General features: G+C 46.7%; 1 protein-coding gene across 1 annotated transcript; it reads right to left on the reverse strand.

Annotated features, from left to right (window-relative positions):
• Window positions 1-12,040: 12,040 nt before the first annotated feature.
• On the reverse strand, window positions 12,041-14,027 carry LOC103698131 (CBS domain-containing protein CBSX5-like). Its single transcript, XM_008780123.4, has 2 exons — window positions 13,594-14,027; window positions 12,041-13,295 (listed from the first exon to the last, which is right to left on the reverse strand). Exons 1-2 carry the CDS (start codon window positions 13,920-13,922, stop codon window positions 12,455-12,457), a joined length of 1,170 nt encoding a protein of 389 aa, XP_008778345.2. The 5' UTR covers window positions 13,923-14,027; the 3' UTR covers window positions 12,041-12,454.
• Between the last annotated feature and the right edge of the window lie 208 nt (window positions 14,028-14,235).

Here is a 14,235-nt window from a genome sequence, read left to right on the forward strand (position 1 = left end):
AAGCGAATTGAGGTAAGTAATCTGTCTTAATCTTATCGTAGATCTTGTATTACGTTTTATAAGATGAACCAGTGTTTTTCATACAATTTGAATTGTATACATGATTTGTGAAGAAAGTAAGTAACCTGTTCTAATCCTGTTAGGGATCATGTCATGTTACTAATGTTTCCTAAGCATTTATTTTAAGCATATATGTTTCATGCATGAGATGTTACAACACATAAGTAACTTGCATGATCTCAGAAGCTATGGCTATGTATGCAATATGATGATGCTGATATTTTAATCATGCATGCAAGTTGGTATAATGAAATACTATCTAGCCAAGAGGCACTATTATAATGGGCTCAAAGATGCTACTGATCGAATGCAACTGAGCTGGCCTTGCTAGTGGCCGAGAATAACTTCGCTGGCCTTGCTAGTGGCCGAGAATGACTAGCTGGCCCCGCCAGTGGCCGAATGGACTTCGCAGTAGCATCCGAGAGAATGGACCACGGCATGCCGGGGGCACGGTTTCATATGCATACTTTATGAAAATGATATTTGAAGCATGATCATGAGGCTCATTTCAGAGCCTGGGTATATGAGGCGGGTGTTTCCAAATCCTGCAGATGCGTTTTGGGGAGAAGCAAAATCGGTGAGGGGTGAAGGACGCTTGCGTGAAGCCCCGGAACCGGCCAACATCTGGCAGGGGAGCCCCGTGTTTCCCCCTCATGTAGGCCCGATAGTCACGTGCCCTGCGAAGGCGGGCCATGACATTTATGAACGTGCTTGGCCAAAGCATACATTGTTTTACAATGGATTTTTTTGAATATATCCTTATGAAATGTTGTATTTTGCTAAAACCGCTATCTCCTTTAAATGATGCTAATCGCATGAATTCTTATGTTTTATGAAAATTCTGTTTGACTGAAAATACTGCTTGTTTTCCAAGCATACATATTTTGCCATGATAAATTGTGAGATAATACGCATGTCAGCTTCTCAAACCCAGCATAAACATGGTTACCATTATGTTCGATCCGGTAAGATTATGTATGATTACTTACTGAGCCGTGTAGCTCATATCCATTCATTTACTTTTTCTTTCAGATCCTCATCACTGATAGCTGCCAGAGACACGTTAATTTGGTATCAGGGCTTCTTTCTTTTGGAGTAAAGCAAGTATACTTTTGTGTACATAAACTACATAGAAGCTCTGTATTTGGGTACTGACCAGCATGTTGTACTAAGAATGTTTTCATATGAAAAAAATTGGTTGGTTTGGCTACCCTGTTACCCAGGTATGAGGCTGCGTGCTATTGTGGGCGGTAGTCGGCAATAGCACGGCCGTGTCACGGATCCGGGTCCGGGGCGTGACATTGTGCATAACCCAGCCCAACCCATATTGCTCTCAACTTCGCCTCCGGAACAAAAGTGTTGAAGATCCGGCACCCACCAGCAGCAACTACCCTAGAGTTCGGGCCCCTAATGATGAAGCCTACACTACCTCGTTTGCCACCATCAAGCATGCATTCATCAAAATTGATCTTGAAAAAATTCGAAAGTGAGAACTTTCAAATGAAAAATATCATCCAAAACGTTACAAGAGCAGAAGTAAATTTTTAGGTGCCCCAAGCTATCAAACTCCATCCCATGGATCAGACCTTTTCTACGGGCTCGCTATACGACAAAGATGGATGAAGGGCTGCTCTCTTTTGATGCAGGACAACTGCAGGAAGAAGAGGGAAGGGGGAAGAAGAGGAGGGGAAGAAGAAGAGGGGAAAAAGAGAAGGGGAAGAAGAAGACAAGGAGGCTAATTTTCATTCATCATCATTCATTAAAAAAAAATAACAAATGCATGCCCTATATATATATAGGGCCACCAAATAACAAATAAGTCCCAACAAAAAAAAAAAAACAATTCGAAAGAGGTCCTCACAAGACAATATGCAAACTAATCCTATCCACATAAAATAAATAATAATAAAAGAAAAACATCAATCAATCCAGCCACAATGAAAGTGGCTGGACCGTCTTCCTGCGACAACCATAATCCCGCAAAATAATCAGTCCAGTATTCGTGTCCGCACCAACTCCCCCCGGGTAAGAAGAAGTCGACCCCGACGAATGACTCTGGTAGTACTCCAAAAGATCTGGGTCAATGCGCTGTAACTCCGCACGGGTAATCCATGTAGTATCAGACTCCGGGCGTCCTCGCCAACGAACCAGAAAATGCTGAACACCCCCATCACTGGTAGAAACAGTCTGCTCATCTAAAATGGCAACAATATGTTCTTTTTGTGCTGGCGGTAAAGCTAGCTTGGTCGGGGATGGGATGGAATCAAGAGGAGGAGTATCATCAAGCTCAAGTGATGGCGGAGCGAAAGGATCAGTAGGAATAGAAAGGGGGCCCTTGTAAGCAACCAAATCCTCAATATTAAAAGTGGAGCTAATACCAAAATCAGAGGGAAGATCAAGAACGTAAGCATTAGTACCCACGCGTTGCAATACCCGAAAGGGCCCAGCACTACGAGCCTGCAGTTTCTTGACGGTTCCAGATGGAAACCGCTCAGGCCGAATACGTATCATCACATAATCCCCAGTTTGAAATGATTTATCTCGCTTATGAGAATCAGCTTGTAGCTTATATTGAGCATTACTCATATGAATGCGCTTGCTAATTTCCTGATGCAGATTATGAATGTGCTGTGCAAATGCATGTGCAGACTCAGAAATGCGAATATGGGGGGACATAGGTAGAAGATCTACAGGTTTGCGAGCTTTATAACCATGGACCACTTCGAATGGACTCATCCCGATAGATCTATTGACTGACGAATTATATGCAAATTGGGCGACAGGCAGAATAGAATCCCAGTTACGATTGTGATCCCCGACTAGACTACGCAGAAGGTTACCTAGACTTCGGTTGACGACTTCGGTTTGGCCATCGGTTTGAGGATGATAAGCCGTAGAAAATTTAAGTTTGGTGCCAACCAGATGCCACAAGGTTTTCCAAAAATAGCTCATGAAACGGACATTCCTATCGGAGACAATGGTTTTTGGTAAACCGTATAACTTAACAATCTCATCAAAAAATATCTTGGCTACTCGAGAGGCATCAGAAGTTTTGGAACAAGGAAGGAAGTGGGCCATTTTAGAAAAAACGATCCACAACCACAAAAATGGAGTCATGTTTCCGAAATGTGCGAGGAAGGCCGAGTACGAAGTCGATACTAAGGTCAAGCCAAGGGCGATCTGGGACAGGTAACGGAGTGTATAGGCCAGTATTTTGTTTTTTGTGCTTAGCTAGTTGACACGTGCGACACTGTCCCACAATTTTAGCAACATCCCGTTTCAAACTTGGCCAAAAAAATTGACGTTCAACTTCTTCTATGGTCTTATCACGGCCAAAATGTCCAGAGAGACCACCGGCATGTACTTCCCATATCAAGAAATCGCGCACGGAAGTGCGCGGAATGCAGAGCTTGGAAGCTTTGAACAAGTACCCGTCTTGTAGATAAACACCATCAATCAAAGGTCCTTGTCCATCAGCAAGGGCATTATAGAGTTGGCCAAAATCTGGGCAAGACAAGTAATCGAGCTTAAGTCTATCAAAACCGGTGATGGAAACAGACATGGCGGACAACAGAGTTACTCGACGACTTAACGCATCAGCAGCTTTGTTCGCAGCACCCGACATATGCTTGAGGACAAAAGTGTAATCCTGGAGGAACTGAACCCACTTGGCATGTCGATGATTAAGTTTTTTCTGGGAATTAAGAAAACGAAGTGCTTCATGGTCAGAATAGAGAACAAATTCATTAGGAAGGAGATAATGTCGCCAATACCGTAGGGCCTGGACTATGGCATAAAATTTCTTGTCATAGGTGGAATATCTTTGTCTAGCCTCATTCAGCTTTTCACTAAAATAGGCTATAGGATGACGTTCTTGACTAAGCACACCACCTATTCCTAAGCCAGATGCATCACATTCCACCTCAAAAACTTTGTTAAAATCAGGGAGTCGCATAACTGGCGCTTCCGTCATTTTTTTCTTAATGTCATTAAATGCTTTAGCGGCTGCGCGTGTCCACTGAAAATCACCTCGTTTAAGACAATCAGTGATAGGTGACATAAGTGTACTGAAGCCCTTAATGAAACGACGGTAAAATGTGGCCAGGCCGTGAAAACTACGGATGTCAGTAATATTCCTAGGTTCAGGCCATTCAACAATTGCGGTGATTTTCGCAGGATCAGCAGATAAACCCTCAGAGGAGACTATATACCCTAAGAAGTTTACGTGAGTAGTGAAAAATGAACACTTCTTAAGGTTAGCATAGAGGCTCTCGTTGCGTAAAGTCGTACAAACTTGCCTTAAATGGCCTAAATGTTGCTCTTTAGTTTGACTATAAATAAGGATATCGTCAAAGTACACGACTAAAAATTTGCCCATAAAAGGTCGGAGTACTTGAGTCATTACTCGCATAAATGTACTTGGAGCGTTTGAGAGGCCGAAAGGCATTACCAGCCACTCATAGAGGCCATCTTTTGTCTTGAAGGCTGTCTTCCATTCATCTCCTGGACGAATCCGGATTTGATGGTAGCCACTTTTTAAGTCAATCTTGGAGAAAATCGAGGCACCTGCCATCATATCCAGCATATCGTCGAGCCGGGGAATAGGAAAACGGTATTTGACCGTGATTCTATTAATAGCCCGACTGTCTACACACATTCGCCAAGTCCCATCCTTTTTTGGAGTAAGAAGGGCAGGTACGGCACAAGGACTTAGACTCTCTCGAATAAATCCCTTTTGTAGAAGCTCGTTAATTTGCTTTAGGAGCTCTGCATGATCAGAAGGGTTCATCCGATAATGGGGCAGGTTAGGAAGGGTAGCTCCCGGGACTAGATCAATGGCGTGCTGAATATCACGCAAAGGGGGTAAATGATCTGGAAGGTCTTCCGGAAAAACTTCTTTGAACTCCTCGAGAATAGCGAGGGATTCAGCCGATAATGTGCTTTTAAGATGTGGCTGAAGTTCTTTAACTAGCAGGGCAAACACCGGAGAGTCCTTAAAGACGTTCCTCTCAAATTCCGTGGGGTTAAGGATATGCAGTTCCTTCCCCTTTGATTTACTCTTGTCTGTACTCTTATTTAGCATTTTGGGCCGTAAAGGATTAAGCTTAATCTTTCTACCCTGGAATACAAAGGAGCAAGAGTTAGTTCGACCGTAGATGGTGACATCGAGATCGAACAACCAAGGCCTACCTAATATCAGGTGACCTACGTCCATTGGGAGTACGTCACACCAGACAGTGTCTTTATAAGAGAGGATTTGAATAGGTACAAGACACCGTTCCTTAATGTGAATGGACGACGTGTCGATCCAGGAGACCTTATAAGGTTGAGGTTGGGACACAGGAATCAGACCCAAGCAGGCGACAATGCTGGAAGAGATCGCATTAATGCAGCTCCCGCTATCAATGATAACTTTACAGTCTTTTTCGCCGCATTTAATGTAAGTGTGGAAAATTGAGGTTCGTCTCCAGTCATCAGTCTCTTTAGGCTGGGTAATTGCACACCTTACTACATTCACAGTGGATCGGTCAGGTTCATGGGCAATTATCTGGGGAGTAGGTCGGATACAACCTAAAGTGTGTGATTCGTCCTCGGGTTCATCTTCGACATCTTGAATATCATCTAAATTAGGCTCATAAATTTGTTCCTCCAAATTATCTATGTCATCCTTCTGTTCATGTGCATCAATAACAAGGGTCTGATTTGCACATTGGGAGGCAACATGACCAAACCCTTGGCATTTAAAGCACTGAATTCTTGAGCTTGTTTTAGGAGGTTCACTTAAAATTCCTTTGCCTTTAATATCTCGATTTTGGATAGGTGGAGAAGAAAAGGGCTTAGGTGGGACAGAACTGACTAGGGTTTTGGGTCCAGATGGTTGGGCACTAGTGGGAACACGCCTGGTGTCAGGGCGCCTAGCAAACACAGATTTGGAGAATTGTTCGTAGTTTTGCACGAATGTATATGCTTGGTCTAAGGTGGCCACTTCACGAAGGACAAGTTCTTTCCTCAGCTCATCATTTAGGCCTCGTCGAAACCGGCTTAAGATCATACGTTCATCTTCAGCTATATTACTTCGCATCATAAATTCATCAAATTGGGCGATGTAATCAGTAGCTGTGCGGCTGCCTTGTCGTAAATTGTTCCATCGATCTAGGAGGTCAGATTGATAACTTAATGGAAGATATTTTTCTTTTAATTTTTCTTTCATCTCTACCCAATCGGTAATAGCAGGTTGATGTCTCCTGGCTAACAGTTGTTCGGTGTTTTGCCAAAACAACTTAGCTCGACCAAGGAGTTTCATTTTAGCGAATCGGACCTTTTTCTCTTCCGACAGATTGTACCACTCAAAGAAGTGATCCATTTCGTATAGCCAATCGGAGAAGACCTTCGGATCAAGACGACCATCGAAAGTGGGGGCTTCAATCCTAATGCCTCGCATTACATCTTCATCAGGGTCACGAGGCTCTCTAGATTCTACGGTATGTCGGTGACCTCTATCAACAGGAGGAATGGGACCAGGTCCTCTAGGGCGAGGGTAGGCATAATGGTGACCTGGAACAGACCTATGATCAAAGTTGCCCTGCCGAACCGAACCTTGTTGTTCTAGGATTTGTTCTAGGGTATCGTCCTCATCAAGATCCGGTAAATGGGGAGTACTAACCTTTTGGGATTCAATAACCCTTTGAAGTGAAGCCTCAATTGAATCGAGTCGAGCATTAACCTGGGTGGACATTGTGGTTAGGTCATGAATTTGGGCGTTGTTTGCTTGGACTTGGGCATTCGTATTTTGGACTTGAATATTAGTTTTTTGAACTTGGGCATTAGTGTTTTGGACTTGATCATTAGTGTCGTGGATAGCTTTTAATAGGGCTTCAATTTTGGAATCCATGTCTAGGGAAAACTCAAGATGAGATGCGACACGACCACTACGTAGATGCATAAAATGAATGACCAAATGTATGAGCCGACCAACTGTAAAGGTTCCTAAGTAGACCTAATGCATGAAATGAATTCACAATTGCAAAGTAAATGCTCAATATAAACTAAAACTACTCCCTAGCAAATAGTTATTGCAAACTGAAAATTAATAAAATACGCAGGCCAACAAGTAGCTGCAAACAAGTAGTACCAAGTTCTCTGACTATGCAAGGTGTCACGGAGCCACATATGTCTCCTCGATTTGATGTAGCTCCCCAGTTAATATTAAGGAAATGTGACTACTAGGGTTTCTGGTTGTCTTGTGGATGTATGTGGTTGCATGTGTTGGAATATATGGAACTTAATTACCAAGCACAAAATTTGATAATTAATGCCAACTTAAATGAACAGATTTAACCGGCGGGGAGGGGAAACAGAGTTGATACCAGAGCTGATTGAGGCCTGTGCTTGCCGAAGATGTTCCAGCTGAGATGATGATGGGAAGAAGGTCACGGCGTTGCAGGGCCCGGTGGAGGTGGTCGGAGCAACTGATGGCAGGGACGGTGGAACGGTCTGTGGTGATGGCTGTCAGAACCGGCAGTGGTGGTGCAGCAGTCGACGGCGGCGACGGCAACGCGGCGGCGCGGCGGTGAGAGCAACCCGGCGGCGCGGCAGTGCGGCAGCAGGCGGCGGCGCGGCGGCGACTAACAGCGGCGAGCGGCGGCAACGCGGCGGCGCGGCGGTGAGAGCAACCCGGCGGCGCGGCAGTGCGGCAGCAACTAGCAGGCGGCGGCGCGGCGGCGACTAACAGCGGCGAGCGGCGACACGGAAGAGCGGGGGCGGCGCGCGGCGCGGTGGTGCACGAGCAGAGATAGCAGCGGCTGTGGAAACGGGCGGGAGCGCAGATAGCAGTGGACGGCAGAGTGGGTGGCGGAGGAGGTGGGCGTAAGTGGTGACGGCTGAGAAGGAGCGGCGGGGATGGCAGAAACGGTGGTCGGAAAACCCAAGAAGAAATCGGGCAAATAAGGAAAGGGGAAAGGGAAGAGCACGTGCGTGACTTACGCGTCACGTGCAGCTTCTTTTTTTTTTCTTTTTTTTTTCTTCTTTTTTTTTTTTTTTTGAATCAAGTCGGGTTGCCGGGTTATCGGGTTAACAGACCCAACCCACTAGGACAGTCCGACCCGCAAATTTTTTTTTTTTTTTTTGAAATGACTCGGGTTAATGGATAATGGGTTAACGGGCTAACGGGTGCAAATCTTACCCGTACTGTAGATCATCTTCAACCTTCAACCGTCCGCTCGCTTCCGCCGGATCTCGCCTGATTTTGCGGCGGTGGTTGCGGGGAGGTGTTGCGCCGGCGGAAGAGGGTGCTGGTGCGGCAGTGATCGGGGCGGCGACGTCCTTCCTTGGATCCGGCCACGGTCGGTGGCAGCAAAATGCTTTCGAGACCTCCGGGAAGCACGGCGGCGACCGAAGGCGAATCGGCGGCGATCGAAAGTAAATCGGCGGCGCGGCGAAACGGTGGCGGTGGATGATGCTTTCACAGGGATAGGAGGTCGGCTTATTTGCCTCCGGGGCTGCCTTGGGGGTTTCCGGCGACCGAGCCTTCCTTCTCTGCGTGAGATCTGACAGAGGAGGATGGCCAAGAAAGGGTGAGAGCGTCGGAGGCAGCGGCGGAGGGAAATGAAGGCGGCGACGGCGTCTTGCGAAGGAGCTCTGTGGATCGACGCCGGGTAGCAGCCGACCGACGGGAGGGTTTCACTTCTTTTTTCTTCACAGCGGGTGAGGTGATGAATAGGGAAGAGAATAAGGAAGAAATGGAGTGACCCTTCTTCTTCAGGGTGCGTGCCGTGCGACGACCTTCCGTGCGCTCCGGCGTTTGCGGTGCAAATGATCTAGCAAAATACAGGTGAGGAAAAGGCCGAAAAGGAATCGGCGGGGGTCCGTCCATAAACCGGATCCTTCGACTTCAGCAACAGAGGCAAAGTCAGCCCTGCTCTGATACCAAAGCTGATGCAGGACAACTGCAGGAAGAAGAGGGAAGGGGGAAGAAGAGGAGGGGAAGAAGAAGAGGGGAAAAAGAGAAGGGGAAGAAGAAGACAAGGAGGCTAATTTTCATTCATCATCATTCATTAAAAAAAAATAACAAATGCATGCCCTATATATATATAGGGCCACCAAATAACAAATAAGTCCCAACAAAAAAAAAACAATTCGAAAGAGGTCCTCACAAGACAATATGCAAACTAATCCTATCCACATAAAATAAATAATAATAAAAGAAAAACATCAATCAATCCAGCCACAATGAAAGTGGCTGGACCGTCTTCCTACGACAACCATAATCCCGCAAAATAATCAGTCCAGTATTCGTGTCCGCACCATCTTTACCTCCATCTTCTTCTAGACAGCTGCCTGTCAGCTTTATCACGGAGGAGAAGCCTCCATTGTGTCTCTTTCTGACATCTGGGGTCTACTCATCACTATTTCAAGTCTCCTTTCCCTCTACATGTGGATCCCACCTTATTTGTCGTAACCTTCCATATGAATTCATCTTTATCCTTCTGTAATTCCTCTCAGCATGGTCATGTGTTCTAATAAATTTGGGTGGTTGTGCCCCTTTTGTCAAAAAGAAAAAGGAGAGTGGATTGCCTCGATAACTACTGGTTTATTAAATTACAATACCTAGTTGACATTATAAATTCATGAGACAAACTAGGGAATAATAGAGTACCACAGGAGAAATTTCAAATACAAGAGAACGCTGTGTAAAAAAATTGATATATTGATTGAAAAACTAAAGCTTCCGGAACAAAGGATGACATGTCCTAACGTTTTGGATTTCAAATGGTAATATGGTTGACTCATCTAATTTGTTGCAGCTGCACAAATAGCATTTGAATCTTCAGAAGACAGGACGGAAAAGAACGACATTTAATGACCAATTGTTTTGCTAATCTTTGATTAAAGAAAGAAATAAATTGTTCCCAGGAATTTATAAAATTAGAAGGAAAAAAAAAAACACGCTCACACAGAACAACATCAGCATCACGAGGGTTGATATTGCCGGAACTAGGAAGTTAGACACTAAGAGATACTGCATCATTATTAAAAGAAATAGCCCTCATAAATCTCTTTTTTTAAATTCAAAGATTGTAGATCATTGCTCATAAATGATGAACATGAGCAAGAATCACCTGTTTGACATCAACTGATTCTTTTGATCGGTTGATAGAGCAAAAAAAAAAAAAACAGCGCGCATATTTTCAGGATCTAAGGACAGCATGAAACCATACTTCATCATGAACCAATTTGAACTAAATGATACAATAAAACATTTTCCAACAATCACAACTTCAAATGAAAAACAAAAATCTAAGGATAGCCTCCTGGGTCATTCACATGAAGTGCAACACATAAATGACATTTTGATTCGGGAGGATCCTTAGATCGATGTAAATTATTTTGGCCACTATAAGTAGGGCTGGAGAAGATACAGGAGCAAGATCTGCCACATCAGGAAGCCGAGTTGCAAGCCAAACTTTCGGAGGCTATACTTTAGTTATACGACATTCGATTAAGATGATCTTCTGTAGGCTCTTTAAGTGGCAGCACCCCTAGCGATCAGGCCCAAATTCCATTGTTTGGGGCTTGAAACGAGCTGATCAAATCGAAAGTTTTCTTTTCGAATAAAATTTTGATCGAATTTAGCTATTTATCCGAGCAACAGGAGGCAGAGTTGATATATAAGTCGAGATCTACCTTATCAAGAATTTTAACTTTTTCTAAAAGACTTCTACTAATGATATCTATCTTAGGAAAAATGGTCCTATTAAGATTAGGAAGATAAATCCGATCCAAAATATATAAGACGGATCTCACCATTATAAATAGAAGCTATGTATCTTAGTTTTTAATTATCAATTAAAGAAAAAGGGATTAAAGTACTACGTTCATAATACCTCTCTTCTAGTCATCTTTTAGAGATTTAAGTTGAGGTGGATGAAGAAAATCTTTCTTCTCCCCCATTGGGTCACATTTTTAAACCATCAGCAGGCACCGACGTACTTTCAGTGTTCCAAGAGAAGTAGTAAACACCATCCGGCAAGCTCACTAAATACTCGGCACCAAATAGCCGCCGATTCCTCGTTAACAAGGTTGACACTGCACCCAGCAGGATCATAGCCAAACAGCCATAGTCCCGGTGGGTGTTACTTGATTCTTCCAAGAAGGGATATTCTTACTATTAGTGGTTCAGGGTGTAAAAATTTGAGGGTCGCCGGAGCTGACAAAGCTCCGGCGAGCCATCGAAGCGACCGAGCAGAGTTCAGGATGGTCGCCGGAGCCGTCGATCGGAGCGTCATAACCCGCCGGTTGGAGAGCTAGAACTCACCCAAGTGGAGCTCGAGAGAGGAGAGGAAGGTGTGAGAGACGGAGGCCCTAGGGAGAGGGCGAGTCTTGGGGAGTTGGACCAAGACTCGAGACGCACATCGCCGATGTGGGTGTGGGAAAAACTCTTGCATCTCAACCCAATCCAGCAGCTGCAGTTATTGCAGCCCAACGAGCCCAAATAACCCACATAAGCCGAGATGCCGAAACTGGACCTGCGGGCCCAGATGCAGCACAACAGACAGGCCCGATTTATGAGCAAAAACACTACTACTACTACTACTACTACTTTTAGGTTTAATACACTACTACTTTTTGTTACCAAAAAAAGTACCTACTACTTTTAGTGCAAAAGAAAGTTGGTCTCATGTACTACTTTTAGCGTAACCGTTCCCTCCCTGTAAATAATTTGGGGAGAAAAGTAGGAAGAAACTGACCTAACAACTATTGGATGGAAAAAATGAATTTAGACACGTCGTGATTCATGAAAGCCATTGGATTGCACTGCACTTACTACTACTTGTAAGACAAGTGCTGCTGCTCGCAATCTTGACGACTTCCATTTTCCAAGGGAGCTACGGTTCAGCGAGAAACAGATTTGAACTCTAACATGTCAAGCAATTTTGAGATCAAATGTCTAAGAGAGCTAGAGCTGGTTGCCATGTCAACAAAGTTCACAAAGTTATGATAATTTCATCTCTCTCTGCTTGCCCCAATGTTTCCAGCTCGCACCAGGAAGAGAAGACCCAACAACCCGTAAAGGAGCTTTGAGTGAGAGCTTAAAATGCCGACACTGTTTTCTGTTGCTAGCCAAGTGCCAACTCCTAGCCACTCTCAGACAACCAACCCCGCGCCCATCACAACACGTAGCCTCGAATTCTAATTTTAGCAACCTTCCATCAGAAGTAACAGCAAAGGCCTACACAGACAAAACCCGAACTACATTTTTTTTTTGGGCATTTCGTTTCCTCTACATGCATAAAGAGACAAATAAGTCTTAACGCTCAGCTATTTCGGAAGCTCACATGAACTCGGTACAGGGAGACTCGCGCTTCTCACTTTTTGTCATTGCTTCTGCTGCCAACTACTCTTTCTCAAAAGGTTGCTGTAAAAGTTCTCGAAAGACGCTGAGTATGTCCGGAAACGCGACGATGCCGACGAGGCCGTACTCGTCGTCGACCACCCAGACGTAGCTGACACGGTGGGCCAAGGCCTGGATGATGACCGCCACCAGCGAGCTCCCCGGGTGGCACACGATCGCCTCTTCCGACCGCCGCCCCATCCTCGCCGAGTAGCTCCCCAACGACCGAAGCCTCCGCGGCCGCCGACCCACCGCCTCGCCGGACTCCTCGTCGGAGGACGAGGAGGAGGAGGAGGAGAAGGGCGGGGAGAGGTCGGCCTCGAGGAGCTCGATCATCCCAGCCATGCCCTTATCCCTCAGCCGGGACTCGACGGCCCGGACGGTGGCCTCCGGCGGGGAGCCGGAGCAGTCGATCCAGGCCATGAGGTCGCCGGCGGAGAGGGCGGCGAGCGCCGCCGCGGCGCCCTCGTCGCAGTGGGCCAGCGTGGAGGGGGAGATCTCGCCGATGAGCTTGCCGTCGTCGGTGACGACGGCGACGGAGGTCTGGTCGGCGAGAGCGCGGCGGATAAGGGGGAGTGCAGCGAGGGCGGGATCGTGGGGGCGGACGGCGAGGGCGGCAGGGCGGACGATGCCGAGGTCGGAGACGGAGAGGGCCGGCGACGGGGAGAACAGGGCGATCGAGTTGAGGAAGAAGCGCACGAAGTCCTCCTGCGTCAGCCAGCAGAAGTCTGCCGCTCCGATGCCGCCGCCGCCGCCGAGGAGCTTCTTCCGTCCGGTGCCGGAGCGGATGGGGACCACCAGGCACTGGGCTCCGTCTAGGATCACGTCCAGGGCTTCCAATACGCTGCCGATCCCAAAGAAAAAGGTTCAAATTAAATAACCAAAACAAAACCGCACAAAGAAATCAACGTAATCGAAGCTCAAACTGGGCGAAAAGGCTGAAAATTTAGAGAAAACTGAGAAATCCCATCGAGCTTTTCAAAGCAAACAGTTGAGAACTATTCAAGAACTAATAAATTTGCAAAGAAAACGAAAGAAAACAAGAAAACTTTGGAGAAGAAACCGAAGAAACCGTGATCGGGGAGATTAAGAACAGAGAAAAGATCGGAGATGGAGAGATCGGGTGGCGGTTAGTGTTTTACGAGGAATGCGGCTCGACACGGCGAACGGGGGAGGAGTCCTTGGAGGGGAGGAGGGCGGAGATGGAGGCGCCGAGGGTGGCGGCGGGCGAGGAGATGTTCTCCTCGGCGCAAAGGTAGCAGAGGATGTCCACCATGCAGACCTTCCCGGCGCACGCCTTCTTCTCCGGCGACGCCCGGTCGGCGACCCACACGCTGAGAAAACTCTCTCCGCCTCTCTTGAGGGCGAGGAGGGCCTCCCGGACGGTGGCGGACGGCGGCAGAGATCTCACCGCCGGCTTCCCGATGCAGAGGTCCGACACCTCATGAAACTGCAGAAGGCTCACTGCCATACACTTGCGGCGGAACCCTAGAAGAAAAACTCGCCGGAGGACGAGAAGAAGGCTTCTGTTCTCTGTGGGGAAGAAGAGGAGGTCACGGGGTGGACGGGGGAGGGAAAGGAGGAGTATTTATAGAATTAAAGGGGGGTTAACCGGGAGTGCCCGGTGGGACGCGAGTGCCAGCCGGTGCAATGAGAGCGCAGAAGGAGACGCGCGACTAACTCGACGGGCGAGGATGGGCGAGGGAAACGGTCGAGCCGGTTAATCTCTTTAGTTTCGGGCAACCCGGGGAATATCCAGCGGATTGGGCAGGAAAAAGTTAGGA

The sequence above is a fragment of the Phoenix dactylifera genome, chromosome 18 (genome assembly GCF_009389715.1).
Source record: "Phoenix dactylifera cultivar Barhee BC4 chromosome 18, palm_55x_up_171113_PBpolish2nd_filt_p, whole genome shotgun sequence".
Lineage (NCBI taxonomy): Eukaryota > Viridiplantae > Streptophyta > Magnoliopsida > Arecales > Arecaceae > Phoenix > Phoenix dactylifera.

What these genes read in the sequence shown, in the direction of transcription:
- LOC103698131 (XM_008780123.4), bottom strand. Translation starts at nt 13,922, where the DNA reads ATGGCAGTGAGCCTTCTGCAGTTTCATGAGGTGTCGGACCTCTGCATC. An exon ending in CGTGTCGAGCCGCATTCCTC is followed by an intron (nt 13,296 to 13,593) that starts GTAAAACACTAA and finishes TGGGATCGGCAG; the next exon opens with CGTATTGGAAGCCCTGGACG.